Genomic DNA, 22,750 nt, shown 5'->3' with positions numbered 1-22,750 from the left:
TTTCAATACCTTCCAAAACATCTCCTTTCCAGTTCCATTGCTATTACTAAGCCCCGGAAACACCTACTCAGCAAATAGCTATGTGACATTACTCTAGGTGCTGGGAACATAACAGCACACAAGACTGTATCCTCATCCTCATGAAGGTTACATTCTAGCAGGAAAAAAAGAATAGCATGTAATACATACACAATAAAGTAAACCATGAATATCAGATTACAAATGCTATGTACAAAAACAAGCAGAGGAGGGTAAGATGATGGGATGGGGTGAGAAGTGCCACTTAAATGGAGGTCAAGGTAGACTTCACTGCAGACAGACCTGAACTTGAGCAAGTTAGCCATACAGCTCAGCTGAAAGCCTTCCAAAGGGAAAAGACAACCTTAAGATTTACGAGGACAGTGCTTGGTATTGAGGAGGTACTGAAGGTCAGTTCAGCTACTGTGCAGAAGTTAGAAAAGTAAAGAAGTGACAACTTTAAAAACTGTTGCAGGATCTGAAGTAGAGTGCTATGTTTAAAAAAAAAAAAAAAAAAAGGCACCCTGGCAGATGCTGAAAATAGGGGGAACAGAGGTGACCAGTGAAAAGGCAATTACAACAATCCAGGTGAAATACAGCGTTTCATTTTCTCCATTCTGAGAAATTAAAAAACTAACTGGAATAGTATAATGAACCCGTATTTTCTAACTTTACTAATTCATAAGTAATCTTACTTCACCTAAAACCTACCACAACCCCACCTCAGGTATTTCTAAGCAAATCATTTCACCCAAATTTCTTAAAAACCTAACCAAACAGATTAACTCCTCAATATCATATATTCAGTTGGTGCACCTGAATCAAGAGGTAAGTAAGATCCATACATTCCAATTGGTTGCTTAATTTTTCTGATAAAGACTTTGAACATTGACTGGATGAGAAATTAAGATTGAACATTAAACTCTGCCTGAAAAATTCCTGTTCTATTCCTTCTGCATTATTCTTAGTTCACTAGAGTTTATTCTTTAACTATTATACTTGCCAAGTAGTTAAAAAGGATAATCAGCTTAAGAAAAAGTCCCAAACCAATAGGTCTTTTATTGCATCATCAAAATTACAAATACATCTTAGTAATTATGCGGTGTCTTCATGCGGCTGCAGAACTGTAAAAAGAAATGAAAATATCTGTAAATCTCCATCAATGCCCTTGCCTAGAAAAGTACTTTTCTACATAATTTAAAATATACTTTAGAATTATGACTTACTGGCTCACAGTAAATTGTGCACAGTAAAACATATGCAACGCTGTCTCTTATTTTGCCAAATTTACTATGTTCTAGATCCCAACTCTTAAGCCCTTAAATTAAGAGTCTCAACTATAGCAGTAAAAAACTTACAGACACTACAAGAACCTACCTCTTAGATCTTATTCATCAGCCTGCTGAACTGTTCCTTTTTCAGAGACGTAGATACCATCCAAAAATTTTCTGATATCCTTGTTTTTAACTGTTGTGGCTTGCTGAATCAAAGCAGCTACAGGGGTGAAAAAGATAAGGTCATTACTACATCAGCCAAACCCATTTTGAAAAGAAAGTATTTGATTAAATATATGCTACACTTAAAGTCTGAGAATAAATTTCCACAATTTAAAAAGCTAATCAAACAAAATGAGTAAAATCCATGTACTCAACTATAAGACTTAGACAAAATTTTGCTGATTAGACATAGTAAACATACAAACCCGAATTTGAAACAAGCTCAATATCATTTCCTTCAAGGATCAACTCATCTTTCTGTGCTTGAGATACTGAACAAGCAACACCTAAAAGGGGAGAGGGCATTTACATAGTGTTAACATGAAATCAGATCTGTGTAAAAAACATTCAAATTTAAGGGGTAGTAATTTATGCCATTTAAAATTCCATGTACCAACTGGACCTTCTCTTGAGATTTTGGTTTACAGGATCTGACTTATCTAAGCCAAAAATCTCATTTGTGTCCCTGCTTGAATGAACCACAGCCCCACAGCAGTTATCGACTCTTTCAGTGATTCAAATAAGGTAATGAAATAGTGAAGTTCAGTTGTACAAAGCCTTGTACCAAGTCTTTCAGTGTTTATACTATGTGTTAGGCAAGCATCGTATTTTCCAAATTTAACTCATTTACTTACTCATGAGAAGTCCCCAATTTTACAAATGAGGAAAAAAAAAAAAAAGCAAAGCTACAGGGAGGCAATTCACCCAAGGTAGAGAATGAGAGCTGAACTTTAAACCTATGTTTATTAACCACTATTCAAATGGTCTTTTCTTTGGATTTTAAATGTTCTAACCACAAAGAAATAAGTGAGGAGATGAATATGTTCATTAGCCTGATTTGGCCATTCCACAATGGATACATGTAATGAAACATCACATCACATGTACCCTCAAAATATATACAATCGTATATATTTTTTGTAAATTAGAAGTAAAAATGCAGCTACCGTGCCCTGTAAACTACTTCAATGTATAACCCTTCAGGAATCCAAATGACGATACAAACCCTTAACCAAGAGCTATTAAAAGAGTAATCAAAACAGAAAATTCTGAAATAAATCTAGTTTCACTCACAGCTAACTTAAAAAACCAGCCTCCAAAGGTATGAAGGAAAAATTTCTGAAGCATCTCTGAGGGTATGCACGTACCTGGCCTCATCCGAACCCTGCGGATGTATTTTTCACCTAAGAAATTTCGTATTTCAACAAGAGACCCATTCTCCTGGATGACAACGTTGATGGGAAAGTGAGCATACACAGACCTCATCTTGTAACGGAAGCCCTATGATAAACAAACAAGCTATTAGCAAGGCTAAGAAATTTTTCAAAATTTAGTTTTTGAATTTTGTAAGACGCTTATAATTACTAACAATTCTCACCCAGCTCTCATTATCAAGATTTTCTGTCACCCATACCAAGAAACAAACATGTTTGTGTTTCCTCCTTGGAACGTAAACTCTGTAAGGTGTTTACTACATCTCTTAAACCCACAGTAAACAATGCTAGTTTCTTTTAATAAGGACCCCTAAGTCCCTCATTTTGGGGATTAGACTAACAGTAACAAGTTAAAAGGTACACCAGATGGCAAGAATTGAGGCTACCAAACCAAACAAGACAGACCCCTTGCCTTCAAGGAACTTAGTCTGGGAACAAGGGAAGAAAGGGAAAAACGTGATCTTAACAGGTTTATAACAGAAGTACAGAGCGCCATTATCAGGTATAGCCCAGAAGGGCTAGGTTTTAATGCAAATAAAACCATTTCAATATAAACTTATCTTGGGAGGAAGGAGATTGAAAAGAATAGTGGCATCAGTTAACAAATGTAATTTAAAGGAATGTGCAGGGAGCTCAGAGATTAGATCTTTTTCTATGCCTAAAAGGAGTCCCATTGGTGAGATACATAACTAGCAATCAAAGCCTACCCTATGTGCTGCAGCGGTAGCAGATTTCCTATAAAAAATCTGTGAAGGTGTGAATCTTTGTGTGAATGCCACCATCAGTGCACCTACCTAGTCTTCATTCACATTCATCATTTAATCCTAAATACCCAAGGATGCCTACGTTCTAGAGTTCATGTATTTCCCAAATTACATGCACAATCCATTCTCTGTAGTAGACACATATTTATGTCGTATACATAAAGTACAGGTAAGAAACCTCCTGTTCCAAAACAAAGAAGTCTGATGAGTCTGCTTACCAGTGTAACACCCTTGATCATGTTCTGTACGTGACTACAGATAGTGCGAACGGTAGCCAGTTCCTTCCTATTTCCCCACCATTTGTCAACCCGGAGCTGCAACAGAACAAAAACTTTAGAAAACTCTTTCCAGAAATAAGCAGACTTAAATGACAACAATCCATCTACTCACTGAATTACTTTATATTCTAATTTAAAACACGTGATTTCCAACTGGAAAACTTCAACTACATGTAAAACCTCCAACAGTTATCAAACGTTAACATTACATGTCACAGATATGTAATTTCACAAAAGAATGACAAAACATTGATTTTTACACAAGATGCAACAAACTTCGCCTCTGTAAAGCTAAGCCATCAGGTTTAAAAGACCCACTATCTGGTTCCCAAAAGTGGTGCAAAGCAATCTCCAGGAAAATAAAACCTAACTTGTAACACTATTAAGACCTGCCACTGACGACTACTAGTTTTGAGCTTTTTTAATCCGCTGTATTCAGAATCTGGTTTTCCAACTTCCCTAAAGCAAAATTAGCTATTTTAAAGCAATCATATCTGATGCGGTCTTAAACCGCTATCTTCCAAACAAGCAACTGGAGTGTCGAAAAAGAAAAAAAACCTCACCCTCTTCTTTTTCTTTCCAAGGAGACTGAGTTCTACATTGATGTGATTGAAGTCCCTCCGCAGGGTTCCTCTGGGGCCCTTCACAATAACTGTGCGTCCCTTAAGAGTGATGTCGACTAAAGAGAGAACGTATTCGTGAGGTCACAGAACAAGGCTTAAGAGCGTGAAGTAAAAACGTAAGAGAAAAACGTAAAGTCTCATACCATTTTCTGGAATGTCGACAGTCTGATTGCTGAGAATGGTCTTCATTCTGAAACACAGACACTTGGGGTAATAATAATAAGGCCAGGCACAGGGCCCGTTTCCCCCCGGACTACACCGCACACAGCCCCACTCCTACCGGAGAATGCAAGGCAGAAATTCGGGGGCTACAGAACTGAGGAGCGACCCCAATGCGTCTCGGCCTGGATGGAGCAGCCCCAAAAGGGGTGTTAAGGCCGAGCGGGCGAAATCCCGCTCCGTTCAACCCTGGAAGTCCTATCCGGGCGGCGCCATCCCAGCAAGACTTGTGGGGCAGGGGTAGGCCCAAAAGCCCAGAACAGGACTCGCATCCCGGCGCCACCCGATCCATACAGCGCTCGTCGAGCTGGGGGGCAACCGGGATGAGGACTCCGAGCGTCGGACCCGCGCCGCCAGCCTTCCCAAAGCCGATGGCTTCAGATTCCCAAGGCCCACCGACTACAGAAACTCACTCACCTCGCAGTAGATGCGGCAAAGAGACAGCGTCTGTCGTCATCACGTTCTTGTAGCTCGTAAGGAGGCCTGCGTATTGCGTCATGAGCGCGCGACTCCACAAAGGCTAAAGCAGCCAATCGCGGAGCAGCTCGAGTTCCACCGGGACAGTGGTGGCTCAGGTGATTTGTCATGAGCTGAGCGACGACTTTTTGATTCGTCTTTTCCCGGGACTTAGTGATCCCTCAACCATTCGACCGTGGTAGGCCTGAAGAGATGTCTCTACGCTGTCGGGACGCCGCCCGCACCCTGGGGCCCTGGGTGAGCGGCGGGGCAAGCAGTGTTCTGGCGTGGGGTGAAGGGCTCCTATCCCTTGCGAGCGCCCAATAACGAAAGCCAACGCTATTGAACATTTGTTTGTAGCCAAGCGCAGTTCTAAACGTTTTTCATGTAGTATCTCATTTAATTCTCCTGACGCCCTAATGAGGTAGAGTCTCTGGCATTGGTTTGTTTGAATGTCTCTCTGGGATGGCGCAGATGGCTTTTTCCCCCTGCTTAGAGTGGTTTGTACACTATATTTATTGGCGCGGTGCAGTTAGCACCCCCAAATAACTATTGTGTATCCGGCTCTTACCGTGTATTAGACACCACTCTGGCCGCTAAGAACACAAACCTGCCCTAGGCTTTAGCTGTACACATGGACAAGAGCAGTAGCAATCAGGCAGCACCCTAACAGGCACTCTTTTTGAATTGTTGTAGGTTCCTTTGCGTTACATGTACTGACTCGTGAATTTTGTAGTGTTTTGGCTATCTCATGCACATTTGTGTTCTGATCTGCAAGCCAAATACCATGGTTTCTTATGCTCAAGAAATGTATGTTGAGTGACAGCCATGTTCAAACGCAGAAACGATGTAACCTAGAATATCAAAACATTAGGTTTGGTTTCCCTCCTTCCAATTGTCTGAAACCAACTAGGCATTACTTCTATGTTTTAACACTTATGCTTATCTAAATCCCAAAGCCAGAGAGATGTATTGCAAATTTACTTTTAAACGTCCTTGACTCAAGTCAGAAATGGATATTTTAAAGCTGTGCCACCTTCTCCAGTTATTGCAGTTCAAACTTGTTAAAAAAAACTTTTGGTACCTGTTAGGTGTAGTATATGAAAGTGTGACATATGTTGGATAATTCCAAAGGTTTCCAAATCTATTGTAGATCTGGTGGTAAACAGTTAACTCCTTTCTTTAGGTTTGGTTCCTTCTTCTTTAGTGGTCTTTAATCTTATATTTTAATCTCCTGGGCACCTGGAGCTCCTAAATAGTTTGACATAATTACTGAGTCAGTTCTTTGGCTTTAACCTCCCTTTCAGGTATTATAGTGGGTTAAAACTAAATTATTCCAGACCCCAGTCATAATGAATTCTTTCTTTCTTTAGGCGTTTGGAAGATATTTGTATAGCCCAGTCAGACCGTTAAGTTCCTTGCCAGATAAAAAAAAGGAATTTTTACAGAATGGACCAGACCTTCAAGATTTTGTGTCTGGTGATCTTGCAGACAAGAACACCTGGGATGAATACAAAGGAAACTTAAAACGCCAGAAAGGAGAAAGGTAATTGAAAAACTGAGGTAATTTTAATGTCCCATTCCTTCATTGTGCATTATTTTCAAATATAACCAAGCCCTAGAATATATTTTTAATTTCAGATTTGTTAATTTAGCTAAAAGTAATTAGCAAGAAGTGATAACAGACCTAAATAGAACAGGTAAGTAAGTGAAGTTGTTGGAATCTTTTTCTTTTCTCTGTGCCCTTTGACAGTTTTTCTTCAACCTTCCAAAGACCTGACCATCTTACACTACCATCTCACCATTTTTTATATAGCATCTAATTTCTTCAGATTACCTTGCTATTAATCTATTAAATCTTGATGAATTTTTAATTGTTATTGAGTGTTGATGATCTAACTTGCTGCTTCTTCTAGTCAATTTACATATGACCCATGGATACCTTGCCTTAATTTAAAAGAATGGTAAGGGGATTTTATGCAGAAGGCAAATTGTTTGGGAGATACTTTATCCAGCAACTTCTAGATCACAGGTGCATAGGAGAACTGAGGATACATAGTCTCCACTACAAATTTTGATTTTTTTCTCCTTGAATGACCACCATAAAATCTAGACTGTAGCACAGATTGCCCACAGCTGGAATCTCTCCTTACTCGAAACAAATATAGTACTTTTTGGCAGTATTATTCATGGGGAATGAGATGTTCATCATTATGATGAACATCATTATGTTACATCATTATTAGAATGATGTAACTCCACGGCCTTTGCAAAAGGTAGACATGAGCATAGTGCCCTGTTAAACTCCATTATTGATGTTTTCTAAAGTAGTTTGAGGAAGCCTAAATTTCATTCTCTGTTTTTACCCCTATGGCAGAAATTTTTAAGAGTTAGTCCAGAACTATGGAAAAAATTCTTAACTAGTAATTGTAATAGAGTTGTATGATTATTTGGCAGCATATTTGTTAATACTTACATTTGGCTTTCCTTAGGTTAAGACTACCTCCATGGCTAAAGACAGAGATTCCCATGGGAAAAAATTACAATAAACTGAAAAATACCTTGCGAAATTTAAATCTCCATACAGTAAGTTGTCAAAGTGTTAATGATCCCTCTTAACCAAAAGCCATAATGTTTCTATATATATGCAACTTTAAAATTATTAATAGCATATAAATAAGAGTAAGGAAAGTGAATAAAGATGTTAAGTGAGGCTGGGCTCAGTAGCTCAAGCCTGTAAGTCTAGCAGGTTGGGAGGCCAAGGCAGGAGGATCACCTGAGGTCAGGAGTTTGAGACCAGCCTGAGCAACATACCAAGACCCTGTCTCTACAAAAAAAAAAAAAAAAAAAAAACTAGAAACGTTAGTTGGGTGTGTGGTAATGCACTCCTGTAGTCCAAGCTACTTGGGAGGCTGAGGCAGGAGGACGTCTTGAGCCCAGGAGTTTGAGGTGGTAGAGAGCTATGATCACACCACTGCACTCTAACCCAGGGCACCGGGCAACAGAGCGAGACCCTCAAGAGCCTCGCTATCTCAAAAAAAAAAAAAAAAAAGAAAGATGTTAAGTGAAACATTACTACCAGTAATAGAAATAAATACATGTTTGTTGGAAGGAGTATAAAATTAAATATGAAACTATGTCACATTACACAATGCCAGATGTTAACCACATCACTTTAACTGTTCAGTCTTTCATAGTGTGAATTTGAATAGACTTGCACACATAAAATATATACATTCACAAAGTTTTTAAAAATGAGATCCTAATATACAATTTGGCAGTTTAGCAGCTTTTTTTTTTTTTTTTTTTTTTTTTGAGACAGAGTCTCGCTCTTTTGCCTGGGCTAGAGTGCCGTGGTGTTGGCCTGACTCACAGCAACGTCAAACTCCTGGGCTCAAGCAATCCTTCTGCCTCAGCCTCCTGAGTAGCTGGGACTACAGGCATGCGCCACTATGCCTCGCTAATTTTTTCTATATATTTTTAGTTGTCCAGTTAATTTCTTTCTATTTTTAGTAGAGACGGGGTCTCGCTCTTGCTCAGGCTGGTCTCAAAGTCCTGACCTTGAGCGATCCACCCGCCTCGGCCTCCCAGAGTGCTAGAATTACAGGCGTGAGCCACCGCGCCCAGCCTAGCAGCATTTTTGAATAGTGAGTTTCTTCGAAAATATATTGTAAACAAGGGGCAGTTTAAAATGTCTAATCACAATCACCAGTTCCATTGGTGGATATTTTCAACCTGATTGTGTTCCATTTCCCTTTTCTTACAGGTATGTGAGGAAGCTCGATGTCCCAATATTGGAGAGTGTTGGGGAGGTGGAGAATATGCCACTGCCACAGCCACAATCATGGTAAGGCCAGCCTCAACGTCCAAGCTTGAGTCTAGAAACTGAAAGGGAATTTTTTTTTTTTTTTGAGACAGAGTCTCGCTCTGTTGCCCGGGCTAGAGTGAGTGCCGTGGCGTCAGCCTAGCTCACAGCAACCTCAGACTCCTGGGCTCAAGCGATCCTACCGCCTCAGCCTCCGAGTAGCTGGGACTACAGGCATGCGCCACCATGCTCCGCTGATTTTTTCTATATATTTTTAGCTGTCCAGCTAATTTCTTTCTGTTATTAGTAGAGATGGTGTCTCACTCTTGCTCAGGCTGGTCTCAAACTCCTGATCTCTAGCGATCCTCCCATCTCGGCCTCCCAAAGTGCTAGGATTACAGGCGTGAGCCACCGCTCCTGGCCAATCTCACTCTTCTCTGAATAAATCTATTGTTGGTTCTGTCTGCTAGTTAATCATGTGCTGCCTTAGGATAGCTCTTCTATTAATTTTTGGAAATGTTATTCATGATTGCTTAACTTTTTATGTGTTTCTTTTTTTTATCTATTTAACAAAATTGTGGTTTCTGTTTAAGTCCCACAGAGACCTGCATGTTGATCTGTTAATTGAGTATTTTCTCTCTTTTCTTAAGTTTTTTCTCTTTTCTTCTTTTGAATATTTTCTCTTTTAAAGTAATATTTATTGAATAGACACAAAAGAATCTTTATAAACTATATGTAAATTACAGAGAATAACAATACAACAGACTCCTTGATACACATCTCCAGAGTAGAACATTAGCATTATCTTTGAACCCCCCCATGTATAAATTGTATTTTAAAATTTAAATTGTGTGTTTCTTCCTGATCCCATCCTCTATTCTCTTCACTTACCATCATTCTTAATGCTGAGTTTATCATTTTCCTTTCTTTCTAGTTTTTCCACATATATTTGTGTTCCTTAACTATATATTCGTTTTGAATATTTCAAATTTCTCATAAACAGAACCAACCTGTACATATTCTTTGAAACTTACTTTATTCTCTCAACATTGTATTATGTTCTTGAGAGTCATCTGTTTGATTTAAATGGTAATATCTCTATTCTAGCTGATGGGCGATACATGTACAAGAGGTTGCAGATTTTGTTCTGTTAAGACGGCAAGAAATCCGCTCCCACTGGATGCCAGTGAGCCCTACAATACTGCAAGAGCAATTGCAGAGTGGGGTCTGGATTATGTTGTCCTAACATCTGTGGATCGAGATGGTTAGTGTCATCATGGCCTCTATCAGAGATTGGCTCACACTAAGTTGTGACATCATCTTGAACAGTGGGTTCTTTTCTTCCTAGATTTGCCTGATGGGGGAGCTGAACACATTGCAAAGACTGTATCATACTTAAAGGAAAGGTACTTGTTTCTGCATGTGTTTGTGTAATTTAAGGACCTTTTTGGGATCCATATGAATTCAGTTTATGTAAGATCTTTGCCTTGAAGGAGTGGTTATTAGCCTTTTGGGGGGGTTTCATACTTTTCTGACAGTCTGCTGGAAATTATGTGACCATTTCTCCAGAGAAAGCATATTTGTATGTACAGATACATATTTGCAGAAAATTTTAGGAGTTCAGTGGCATGAACTTATCCATGGTCCTTTAAGCCCATAGAACCATAGAATCTGTCCTTCATATTTGAATGCTAGTCTAAACTCTTGAGTATTTTTCTTTTTTCTTTTTTCTTTCACTGCTGATGAAAATGAGTACTTTTCTTAAAGAAGTAAAAAACTGTGGTCTTCTTAGCACTGATTTTGAATATATCTTCATCTGGAAGTAGATAGTATGAGATAAGCTCCAATATATACAGACTTTATCCATATTTATATGCCCTGAGAATTTTACCCATAATCCACATTTTTATTAAAATTGTCATCCCATGCATTTTAAAAAGCATAAAAAAGGAGCTATACTCATTTTCTACAAGTCAGTGCTAGTCTAACACCTAGCACACTTAGTAAATGTTTTTTCAATGATTCCTCAGTATTTTCTATTTACCATAGTTCATTTTTTAAAAATATATCTGCAACCCACGAAATTTATTTCATAAGCCTCAATGGGTTTTAACTTGCAGTTAAAAAAAAAAAAAAAAACCAGAGAGTTATATAGGATGTGTTTTCTGAACATCTCTTATATTCCTGAGAAGGTGTTTATATGGTCTTTTCTGTATCTGTTCTCTCAGGGAACAGGTCCAGACCTTTGCCGTTGGGTTTGTAAAAAAATTTGTCAGCTGTCCCAGTCATTTCTGCTGGTGTCTAAGGGAACAGCTCTGTGACCTAGTTCACATTATAATGCTTGACTGAATAGATATAGCCATAATATAAATAGGAAGATTAATGTTTAGCTTGTACTTCATTTAAACAAAGCTCATGACTCAGCAGCCCAGAAAATAGTTTTTAAAACCATAGCACTTGTGAACTATTTGCTTACTGGAAAGGAGGAGGGCACTATTGATGAATTTTAAAAGAAAGCAAAATTAAAGCATACAATTAATATTTGCATTCACATAAGAAATGTGCCAATTTACTTTCCAAAGAGTTATTTTAGAAAGTTGTATTATTTCATATTTTAATGTCTTCTGTTTTTCTAAAGCCTATTCAAATGAGATTTAAAAATCTACTATAATCTAAAATTTTATTCTGATTGTTATTTGCCTACAGATGTATTTTAACCACTGCATGCATACTATTTGGTACTCTGGGTTTTTTATTTTTTTCATATAATGGTTTATAAATGAACTTTTGTATGTTCAAGCTTTTCTTGGCAAAGTTCTAAAGATTACTGTGTTGAAATTGATACTGAATGAGTACTGATAATTTCTATTTTGAACAAGAGTTATGTCAATTCTTTCTCTCAGTTTGATACTTCTCTTTTTTCCCCCTAGGAATCCAAAAATCCTTGTGGAATGTCTCACCCCTGATTTTCGAGGAGACCTTAGAGCAATAGAAAAAGTTGCTCTGTCAGGATTAGATGTGTATGCACATAATGTAGAAACAGTTCCAGAATTACAGAGGTGATTACATGTAGAGAGTGGTGTTGGGAAGTTAGAAAGGTCAGAATGTGCTATATATTCTCACTTTTTCCAGGGGCAAACTTTGCAATTGACTTTTACAAAGTAAACTCTCTTTCTTTCTTTCTTTTTTAACGAACTCAATGTATATGTACTACAGAAAAATCAGAAAACATAGCCAACAAAAACAATGTAAATATCATAATATTTCCATCCAGTAATATGAGTTACTAACCCCTTTGTGCTGTGATCCCCAACCTCCAGGCCATGGACTGGTACCAGTCCGTGGCCTGTTAGGGACCTGGCCTCAGAGCTCCAATGCCACCCTCCCAGCCCCCTCAAAGGTGGAAAAATTTTCTTCCATGAAACTTAGGAACCATGGGCTGCACAGCAGGAGGTGAGCAGCAAGCTAGAGCGAGGAAAGCTTCAAGCTTCATCTGTATTTATAGCTGCTCCCCATGGCTTGCATCCACCACCTGCGCTCCCCCGACCTCTGTCAGTGGAAAAATTGTCTTCCATGAAATCAGTTCCTAGTGCCAAAACGGTTAGGGACTGCTGCCTTAGTGTTTATGTTATAAATACTGTATTTGTATCAGTAACACTATAATACATATATAGTGTTTATAACATAAGCATTATTACTTCTTGGCCTTTTGGCTAAGATCAAGTATAACATAAAATAAGCACTAAGATGCTAGAAACTCATATTACTGGTACTTAATATATGTGTTTTGGTTCACATACACAGTGAACATCTTTTTTTTTTTTTTTTTTGGTTTTTTGAGACACAGACTCACTTTGTTGCCCAGGCATGAGGGCAGCAGCCTGATCATAGCTCACTGCAACCTCAAACTCCTAGCCTCAAATAATCCTGCTTCAGCCTCCCAAGAAGGTGGGAGTATAGGCACGCACCACCACGCCCTGCTGATTTTTTTGTCTTTTGTAGAGATGGGGTACTGCTGTATTGCTCTGGCTGGTTTTGAACTCATGGTCTCAAGCCATCCTCCCACCTTAGCCTCCCAAAGTGCTAGGGTTACAGGCGTGAGTCACCTCGCCCAGCTTCTTTTGTCTTAAAATGGTATACTGCAAATGCCAATGAGTGTTATTTTTTCAAGAGGAAAGAAAATTACGCTGGAGCAATTGCTTTGGCTGTAATTCTTTTTTTTTTTTTTTTTTTTTTGAGACAGAGTCTCACTCTGTTGCCCAGGCTAGAGTGAGTGCCGTGGTGTCAGCCTAGCTCACAGCAACCTCAAACTCCTGGGCTCAAGCGATCCTCCTGCCTTAGCCTCCCAAGTAGCTGGGATTACAGGCATGTGCCACCATGCCCAGCTAATTTTTTCTATATATATTTTTAGTTGTCCAGCTAATTTCTTTTTTTTTTTTTTCTGAGACAGAGTCTCGCTCTATTGTCCGGGCTAGAGTGAGTGCCATGGCATCGGCCTACCTCACAGCAACCTCAAACTCCTGGGCTCAAGCTATCCTTCTGCCTTAGCCTCCCAAGTAGCTGGGATTACATACATGTGCCACCATGCCCGGCTAATTTTTTCTATATATATTTTTAGTTGGCCCCATAATTTCTATTTTTTTTTTTTTTTAGTAGAGACGGGGGTCTCGCTCTTGCTCAGGCTGGTCTCGAAATCCTGACCTCGAGCGATCCTCCCACCTCGCCCTCCTAGAGTGCTAGGATTACAGGTGTGAGCCACTGCGCCCGGCCCAGCTAATTTCTTTTCTATGTTTTGTTTTTTAGCAGAGACGGGGTCTCACTCTTGCTCAGGCTGGTCTCGAACTCCTGAGCTCAAACGATCCTCCCGCCTCAGCCTCCCAGAGTGCTAGGATTACAGGTGTGAGCCACTGCGCCCGGCCATGGCTGTAATTCTAAAGAAAAGGCTTTTAAAAATACATTTGGCACTAATATATGCAATAAATGATGCAGAAGGAAAACTGGTATCATTCAGATATAGTATAAATCTTTTTTAAGAAGTAGATACCATACTTACTCTTCCTATTAATTTTAGTAGTTAGGATTTAAACTTTAGGCAAGCTTAATATTTCCTTTCCTTTTTTTTTTTGAGACAGAGTCTCACTCTGTTGCCCAGGCTAGAGTGCCATGATATCAGCCTAGCTCACAGCAACCTCAAACTCCTGGGCTCAAGCAATCCTCCTGCCTCAGCCTGAGGAGCTGGGACTACAGGCACATGCCACCATGCCCGGCTAATTTTTTAATATATATTTTTAGCTGTCCATATAATTTCTTTCTATTTTTAGTAGAGATGGGGTCTCACTCTTGCTCAGGCTGGTCTCGAACTCCTGAGTTCAAACGATCCACCCGCCTCGGCCTCCGAAGTGCTAGGATTATAGGCGTGAGCCACCATGCCCGGCAAGCTTAATATTTTCTTTAATTTTAGTAAAGTATTTGTCAGTGATTTTATTAGCTTCTACACATTATTCTGTGTCATAGAACCTGAAAGAAGTTATAGTAAACAATGACCATTATTTCCACTAAATTGTAAACATTAGGGAGCATAACTTAATTTCAGTAGAGAAATTTTTTAAAAAGTAATTACTTTCTACATTGTCAGTTTTGTGATTATTTTTAAATTTGTAAATTTGTTTCTTCCCTGTGAACTAGGCTCTGGTAAAAAAAAATCAATTACAGAAAATAAAGCTGTATTAGAATTCAAATGAATGCTGGTTTAACAGCAGCAACTTCCTGGTCTGCTGGCTTTGTCTTCATTTAAGCCATGGTGGTTTGGGCATTGGTGAACTGTAGCACACATCGTTTTCCAACCCTGTCATGATACTGCCACCAGTAGGTGCCAATTCCCCTGGTTTCACTTAAGAAACATTATTCTTTCCAGTGAAAATTCCAGAATCATGCATTTCTTTACCTAAGAGATGGCAGTGTTGTACACTCACCAGCAGAGGGCAGCTTAGTCTTTAGAAAAGGAATGAACAAATAAAAGTTTCAGCCTTCTGAAATGTGGGTTCAGGTTAGTTTTTTCTTTGTTCGGTACTGAGATTGTCTTACTTCCATCATTCACTTTTAGCTTCAGAATTCTGGTTTCTCAATGCATAAAATGAAATTATTTGTTCCATTCTACTTGTCTCTGCTCCAGGCTTAAGAGGGTTTAAAAGTAAACAGAGCTAGGGAGCCCAGTGAGGTCTTATTTTCTTTCCTACAATAACAGGCATTTATGCACAAATGCTACCATCAAACCATATGATGTAATATAATGTGCAGAATATACTTTTCTGGTCTTTCAGGTTGCTTGCATAACTATGTACTTAGTTGAACTTGTGTTTATTCTTGCTAACAACAGCCTTGCTGTTTTCCAGGAAAGTTCGTGATCCCCGGGCCAATTTCGACCAGTCTCTACGTGTACTGAAACATGCCAAGGAGGTTCAGCCTGATGTTATTTCTAAAACATCTATAATGTTGGGTTTAGGTGAGAATGATGAGCAAGTATATGCAACAATGAAAGGTAAAGATATTGAAAATGAAAAATCTTTCCCCTTTGACTAATAGCAGGAACCTCACCCACTTTAGATTTATGCTTTAGGCCCTGTTAGATTTATGCTTCCTCCCTAGTCTCAGTGCAAGTGCCAGCACGAACAAAGTATATGGTTGTAAACAGCAGCATAAAAAGGAGAGGAGGTGTGTTTTCTTAGACCTTCATGAAGCTCAGGATATGAAATTTTAACAGTTTTTTTTTTTTTTTTTTTTTTTTTTTTTTTTAAGACAGAGTCTCACTCTGTTGCCCGGGCTAGAGTGCCGTGGCATCAGCCTAGCTCACAGCAACCTCAAACTCCTGGGTTTAAGCAATCCTTCTGCCTCAGCTTCCCGAGTAGCTGGGACTACAGGCAAGCGCCACCATGCCCGGCTAATTTTTCTACATATATTTTTAGCTGGGCCACTAATTTCTTTCTGTTTTTTTAGTAGAGACGGGGTCTTGCTCTTGCTCAGGCTGGTATCGAACTCCTGACCTTGAGTGATCCACCTGCCTCGGCCTCCCAGAGTGCTAGGATTACAGGTGTGAGCCACCGTGCCCGGCCAGGATATGAAATTTGTATGCCATTTTATTCCCTACCCTTTCATTCGGTGAAGACATGATTTCATCCACCTTTCTCAGTCTGCAATTTGACAGTTTTTGAGAGCCAGCAAAGTACCAGGCACTGACAATTCATAGATGAGTAAGAGCAATCCAGGCTTTCAATTGAGGAAAAGCTTACCTATAGCATTGTCACAGAACATGGTGTGCTTTGGACTTAGATGAACCTTAGTCCCATGAGTCCATTTGTGTTGTGATTCTTGGGCATTTTATTTAATTTTTTGAGACTGAGTCTCACTCGGTTGCCCAGACTAGAGTGCAGCGGCATCATCATAGCTCACTGCATCCTCAAACTCCTGGGCTGTAGCAATCCTGTCTCAGCCTCCCGAGTAGCTGGGACTATAGGTGTGCACCATGAGACCCAGCTAATTTTTTTTTTTCTTTTTTTTTTTTTTTTGGTAGAGACAGGGTCTCCCTGTGTTACTTAGGCTGGTCTTGAACTCCTGGCCTCTATCAGTCCTCCCACCTTGGCCTCCCAAAGTGTTGGGGTTACAGACATGAGCCGCTGTGCCCAGCTTTTTAGACTTTGAAATTTAAAAGTTTTTATTTTACCCGAGCGTCCTATTTGCAGTTATTTTGTGGTTCAAAGAGTAGTAAGTTCAAATAATAATTAGACGCTGCTGTTTACCACATTGCATTCAGTTTGTTATTAGAAAGATTCTGATATCATAGGTCAAATCCCATCCCCCAGAGCATATCTTGTATCATGCATTAAGCAAAAGCCTAATATTGCACGTTTGGTCTATAATACAGGAGTTTTCAGGCTTTTACAGATACTGTTACCTTCACCTTTTCTGCCTAACAGACTCCTACTCTAAAATACTCTCCACTCCTATTTTAGCATTTATTGTGTAGTACTAGAGGTATTTATCCTTATATCCTTTAGGCCCACATGACTATCTTGATCATTCCTGTTTTCAATCCTTACCATAGTCCCTGGCACATAAGTGTTTTTGAATGAATAGGTATTGTCTTATTCCCCAATGTGAGGATTATAGACTAGTATAAAGTTCACACTGTTCGGAAATATTCCCCAGGAAAATTATGCTTAGATCTACAATTGTAACATTATAAAAACATCTGCTAATGTAATTTGTGCTTTTTTTTCCTGCAGCACTTCGTGAGGCAGACGTGGACTGTTTGACTCTAGGACAATACATGCAGCCAACTAAGCGCCACCTTAAGGTACACATGACTTGAATTGCCAAACGTTTCTCAGTAATGTGAATTAAATCTTCATGTTCATAGGTAAGATTAAGAAACTCCTGGCTTTTTAGTATAATGTTCATGTACAGTTGACCCCTGAACAATGAGAGGGTTAGCGGGTCCAGCCTGCACAGTCAAAATTCCATGTATGGCCGGGCGCGGTGGCTCACGTCTGTAGTCCCAGCACTCTGGGAGGCTCAGGCAGGAGGATCACTTGAGGGCAGGAGTTCGAGACCAGCCTGAGCAAGAGTGAGACACCATCTCTACTAAACATAGGAAGAAAAATTAGCCGGGCATGGGGGTGCATGCCTGTAGTTCCAACTACTTGGGAGGCTGAGGCGGGAGGATTGCTTGAGCCCAGGAGTTTGAGGTTGCTGTGAGCTTTGATGATGCCACTGCACTCTAGCCCTAGCCCAGGTGACAGAGCCGAGAGCCTGTCTCAAGAAAAAAAAATATCCATGTATAACTTTTGACTTCCCCAAATCCTAACTACTAATAGCCTACTGTAGACCCCAGAAGCCTTACCAATAACATAAACAGTTGATTAACACATATTTTGTATGTTACATGTATTATATGTATACCGTATTCTTACAATAAAGTAAGAGAAAAAAATGTTAAGAAAATCATAAGGAAGAGATAATATATTCACTATTCATTACGTGGAAGTGGATCATCATAAAGTTCTTCATCCCCATTGTCTTCATGCTGAGTGGGCTGAGGGGCAGGAGGGAAAGGAGGGTGGGTCTTGCTGTCTAAGGGGCGGCAGAGGCAGCAGAAAATCCACGTGCACGTGGGCACTCACAGTTCAACCCTGTGCTGTTCCAGGGTCACCTGTGTACTTACAAGTCCCAGTTTCCATTTTATTGTCTACATAAAGCAACTACATTGGCACATATTTGCTGCCCCCCAAATTATACAACTCAAATGAACCTACAGTAAAAGAATAAAAAGTTGGGAAATTGCCCTCATTTACACTTGGTGATCATGTGACTTGTTTTAGTTATGTGAGAGCCACAGGTGCAGTAAGAATGAAAGCCAGTTTATTTTTATGATGAATGTTTATCCACTCATTCCAGAAACTTGTGTTAAGCGGTGACTATGTGCCAGTCCCAGTGCTAAGCAGAAGATACGAGTAAGACAGTCTTGTCCTCAAGAATTTAACAGGCATGACTAATTCTTTTTTTTTTTTTGAGACAGAGTCTCACTCTGTTGCCCAGGCTACAGTGCTGTGGAGTCAGCCTAGCTCACAGCAACCTCAAACTCCTGGGCTCAAACGATCCTCCTGCCTCAGCCTCCCGAGTAGCTGGGACTACAGGCATGTGCCACCATGCCTGGCTAATTTTTTCTATATATATTTTTAGTTTTCCAGCTAATTTCTTTCTATTTTTAGTAGAGACGGGGTCTCGCTCTTGCTCAGGCTGGTCTTGAATTCCTGAGCTCAAACGATCCTCCTGCCTCAGCCTCCCAGAGTGCTAGGATTACAGGTGTGAGCCACCGCGCCCGGCCACTAATTCTTGATTATACCTGTTAATGAAGGAAAAATATAGATAAATAATCTCTGTAGGTACTTCTTTCTCAGTCCTTTTAATAGGTAACATAGTATAAAATTTATGTTTCCCCCCTCTCTAATTCCCTGTAATTACATTCTGTTAGCATGGCCAACAAGTAACCAGTAGATACATAAATGAGGAGGGAGAGGAGGAAAGCCCAGGGGGTGGGGGGAGCCTGGATAAATTACGAAGTAAAAGCCATTCTGAATACATGGGTATAGACTTTCTGTAGAATCAGAATTGTTTAGGAGAATTCTAGAATCTGATCAGAAGTAATTATTTAAATCTAGGTTGAAGAGTATATTACTCCTGAAAAGTTCAAATACTGGGAAAAAGTAGGAAATGAACTTGGATTCCATTATACTGCAAGTGGCCCTTTGGTCCGTTCTTCATATAAAGCAGGTAAGTTAGATTACGGGTGATACTTTTATTTAGGTCATTAATTTTCCACATTCCAGATCACCAAAGCCCTAAGATAACTTCTAATAGCTATGGTTGTTTTTCAGAGGTTTGGAGGGGCAGGGTTCTGGAACACCCTTAGAAGCTTTACTCCATAAGGGTCATATCAAGAAGTTTCTCTTAAACCTAGTTTGTTCCTTAAACGAACTCCTCCTTTACAACTCAGCTACTATGATGAAAGCAGAAACAAAGCAGAAACAATTGGTTGATTAGTTTATTCTGTGTGTGGATTTCAGTGGCAGGTTATTCAGAAGTGACAAAGCATGTTAAGCATATAATAGAATTTTCTGAAAAATACACACTCATTTGAAATTGATGCCAGCTGCATCTCCAGACTCCCGATTTCAGATCAATTTAAGCACGAAAAGTATCTACTTAATAGCATTGCTGCTTGCATTGTTAATTTCTTTGTATTTTTCCCCCCCGAGGCAGCAGAAAATCCATGAAATTATTTTTCCCTATAGAAATTTTTAGTGGTTTTACTAGCTACAATGCAATTTTTCACCTTTGGAATTTCAGCCTTTATTTTGATCAGTAGCTTGAGCTGATTTGTGAAGACAAAAGCATTTTCCAAGGGACAAAATGTCATGTGATAATGACCATCTGAAGATCCATGAGAACATACATATCTGAACACTGAATTTAATCTAAAAAATGTTTATGATGTTTTCCCTGTCACTTGGACTTAACAATTGTAATTGTTAAGAATAAACAGCTAGGCTGAGCGTGGTGGTGTGCACTTATAGTCCCAGCTACTGAAGAGGCTGAGGCGGGAGGATCACATGAGCCCAGGAGTTTCAGTACGGCCTGGGCAACATAGCAAGGCGTAGTCTCTAAAAAAAGTAAATAAATAAATACATACATACAGCTAGGTATTTTTGGATATGTCTAAAATATGTTATAACTATTAATTTTTTTTCAAGTGATTGCTTTGTATATTGGGGTCTAAATCATGGATATGTTTAAATTATTACACAAATTATTAAATTCTATTTGAAAAATTAATGTTCAAGTATTAGTAATATTCAGTGTGTTCCTATAAAGAAATTTAAGACATTTTAATGAACTAACAGCTTACGCTAGTCTTAAAGCCCAAGAATTTGATTCAACAGTGACTGATAGGATGTGGGGACTTTGAAAACCAATAATTAGAAGTGATTTAGTCTTTAAGCAGTACTGCTGGCAAGCTAACTATATATAAAGGCTAGAACCAATATCAGCTTCTACAGTGGGTAGAGTAATAGCTTTTGAAGGGAGTTTTTGGTTTTTTTATTTTTAAGGAAAATTTCTACCATTTATAAGGAAGTGAATTATGAACTTTTTAATGCTTTTTAAATTACCTGTAAAAGATCAAATTCTGGTACATGGGCATGAGACTCAAATGATGGATTAGGGTCTGGTGATGTTGGTTTTACTCCTACCAGACTTAGATGAGGGATAGAGCCTCACAGAGTACTTGTGGGTTATGAGCTTTGGGATTCTTGGTGACTGTGTGCAGATGAGCTCATCACAGTTCTACTCATGTGTAAGATGACAGAGAGAAGTTAATCAGACTCCTCAGAAAATCAGGCCTCCAGTGCTGAGCATTGAGCCGCGCTGTAACAGTGATAGGCTAAGTGGAACCCTAATGGCGGAAAAGGTAATGTGCCCCCTAAGCAGCGAACTTGCTGCGCAGGAGCCACTCAGGGTGGGGGAAAAGCCCATTACAGATGAAGAGCTCTTGCTTCCCTAGAGGGAAATAAGCTAAAGAGATTCCATCAGATGAATCTGCTCAACTGAAACGAAGTCTGTTTGATAAACATCAGATCCAGGCTAATAATGTAGCAAAATTGCTCTGTGAAATGAATTTTGCCAACAGCAATACTTTGGCAGTAATGAGGACTAGACAGTGCATATAAAGTGGAATAAATGTACAGCAACAGACCCACGGATACAACAGGGTCACCCTCTACAATATTGGGTTACTAGTGGGGCAAAGGCCATATGTGTAACCTAAACATTTGTACCCCCGTTATATGCTGAAATTAAATATATATATATATAAAGTAAAAAAGTTACAGTAAAAAACAAAGCAATATTGGGTTACTAGAAAGAGTAATAGTAGTGGCTAGTGATAAAAAATTAAAAAAAAAAACAATGACTAATCATTATTCTTGGGAAAAAGGGCCAAAGATATTGGGAATATTTAGGATAGAAAAAATAAAATATTGCCATTGAGATTTGAGAGACAGAAATGCCAATGAATACCGAAGTCTTCTTTAAATAGGAAACACTGAAATATAATTCTGAGATAACAGTCTTATTATTTGCCTTAAGTCAATATTAACATGTTTTCATTTTTCCTAAATAGGTGAATTTTTCCTGAAAAATCTAGTGGCTAAAAGAAAAACAAAAGCCCTCTAAAACTTAGACAAGACCTTCAACGTCACAGAAATTTTAACATTTGGTTCCAGTTGGTATCAGAGGCAGTGCCAGAATGTCCAGACTTCAGTGGATGTACCGCAGTTCTTTTTGCTTTAAGACAAATGTCAGTCATCTGTACATATTTATTTATAGTAATTCCCCTGGCTTTTAGCAAATCTTTGTCCCAATAAACAGTTGCTTGCTGTGATGTAATCATAAAACATTGTTGTGAGAGTTTGCTGTTAACATTATAATTTAAAATACATTAAAAACTTCCAGAAGATTTTTCAAGCCACTGTTAACTGCTCATCATCACATTTCATTTATGAAAAATGAAAAAACAAAATTTCATTTATGTTACTGTGATGAAATAGTCAACATAGATTGACACTATGATCAGTTTACTTATGATTAGGGTATGTGCTTTGCATAATAGTATAATATCATGGGAATAATTTAGGAAGACTTAAGGATTTGAATGTTGATTCTTTACATTGGTGTTACTACCACAGACCCTGCAAAACAATTTTACACTGATTACATTTAATGCCTCTATGAAACTGAGACCATGGCCGGGCAAAGTGGCTCAGGCCTGTAATCCCAGCACTTTGGGTGGCTGAGGCAGGAGGATTGCTTGAGACTAGGAGTTCAAGGCCAGCCTGGGCAACATAGCGAGACTCTCTCTCTACAAAAAAATTAAAAAATTAGCCAGGCCTGGTTGGTGGTGCATGCCAAAAGTCCTAACTACTGAGGAGGTAGAGGTGGGAGGATCCCTTGAGCCCAGAAGTTTGAGGTTGCAGTGAGCTATAATCGAACCACTGCTCTCCAGCCTGGGTGACAAAGTGAGAGACCTTGTCTCAAAAAAAAAAAAAGAAACCAAGACCATGATTTTGCCCAAGGCATGGAAATACAACCTAAGAAATATTAACCTTCATTTGTATAGTAGCTTGCTAAATCCACATGCACTATCCTGTTTATTCCTTTTATTTCTCACATTACTCTGTTGAGATGGTTGTATAACAGTAACCTGAAAAAATTTATTTCCAAAATATACCACTCAAATTCATCTTTGACTCTGAATCCTTTTTTTT

General features: G+C 39.1%; 2 protein-coding genes across 4 annotated transcripts; one reads left to right on the top strand and one right to left on the bottom strand.

Moving 5' to 3' along the window:
• Positions 1–1,057: 1,057 nt before the first annotated feature.
• RPL9 (ribosomal protein L9) lies at positions 1,058–4,583 on the bottom strand. Its single transcript, XM_069494515.1, has 7 exons — positions 4,537–4,583; positions 4,334–4,449; positions 3,711–3,806; positions 2,663–2,795; positions 1,721–1,801; positions 1,396–1,512; positions 1,058–1,142 (listed from the first exon to the last, which is right to left on the bottom strand). Exons 1-6 carry the CDS (start codon positions 4,580–4,582, stop codon positions 1,406–1,408), a joined length of 579 nt encoding a protein of 192 aa, XP_069350616.1. The 5' UTR covers position 4,583; the 3' UTR covers positions 1,058–1,142; positions 1,396–1,405.
• A 688-nt stretch (positions 4,584–5,271) lies between these two features.
• LIAS (lipoic acid synthetase) lies at positions 5,272–21,942 on the top strand. 3 transcript variants are annotated; one of them, XM_069494769.1, is made up of 11 exons: positions 5,272–5,326; positions 6,442–6,614; positions 7,561–7,654; positions 8,835–8,915; positions 9,981–10,137; positions 10,222–10,279; positions 11,804–11,932; positions 15,266–15,411; positions 17,153–17,223; positions 19,088–19,199; positions 21,607–21,942. In XM_069494769.1, the coding sequence occupies exons 1-11, from the start codon at positions 5,282–5,284 to the stop codon at positions 21,657–21,659; spliced, it is 1,119 nt and encodes a 372-aa protein (XP_069350870.1). In that variant the 5' UTR covers positions 5,272–5,281; the 3' UTR covers positions 21,660–21,942. The 3 variants fall into 3 exon arrangements, with proteins under 3 accessions (XP_069350870.1, XP_069350871.1, XP_069350872.1); XM_069494770.1 differs by lacking the exon at positions 11,804–11,932; XM_069494771.1 differs by lacking the exons at positions 7,561–7,654; positions 9,981–10,137; positions 10,222–10,279.
• Positions 21,943–22,750: the final 808 nt, after the last annotated feature.

Source organism: Eulemur rufifrons, chromosome 19 (genome assembly GCF_041146395.1).
Source record: "Eulemur rufifrons isolate Redbay chromosome 19, OSU_ERuf_1, whole genome shotgun sequence".
In the NCBI taxonomy this organism is placed as follows: domain Eukaryota; kingdom Metazoa; phylum Chordata; class Mammalia; order Primates; family Lemuridae; genus Eulemur; species Eulemur rufifrons.
Note: the sequence above shows the minus strand (reverse complement) of the source record. Positions and strands in the feature narration are given on the sequence as shown.

Excerpts from the sequence above, each read along its gene's own strand:
- RPL9 (XM_069494515.1), bottom strand. The coding sequence starts at position 4,582 with ATGAAGACCATTCTCAGCAATCAGACTGTCGACATTCCAGAAAATG. Across the intron at positions 4,450-4,536 it reads TGTCGACATTCCAGAAAATG|TCGACATCACTCTTAAGGGA; the intron begins GTATGAGACTTT and ends TTCTCTCTTTAG. Across the intron at positions 2,796-3,710 it reads TGATCAAGGGTGTTACACTG|GGCTTCCGTTACAAGATGAG; the intron begins GTAAGCAGACTC and ends TGTTTATCATAG.
- LIAS (XM_069494769.1), top strand. The coding sequence starts at position 5,282 with ATGTCTCTACGCTGTCGGGACGCCGCCCGCACCCTGGGGCCCTGG. Across the intron at positions 5,327-6,441 it reads CCCGCACCCTGGGGCCCTGG|GCGTTTGGAAGATATTTGTA; the intron begins GTGAGCGGCGGG and ends TTCTTTCTTTAG. Across the intron at positions 10,138-10,221 it reads AACATCTGTGGATCGAGATG|ATTTGCCTGATGGGGGAGCT; the intron begins GTTAGTGTCATC and ends TTTTCTTCCTAG.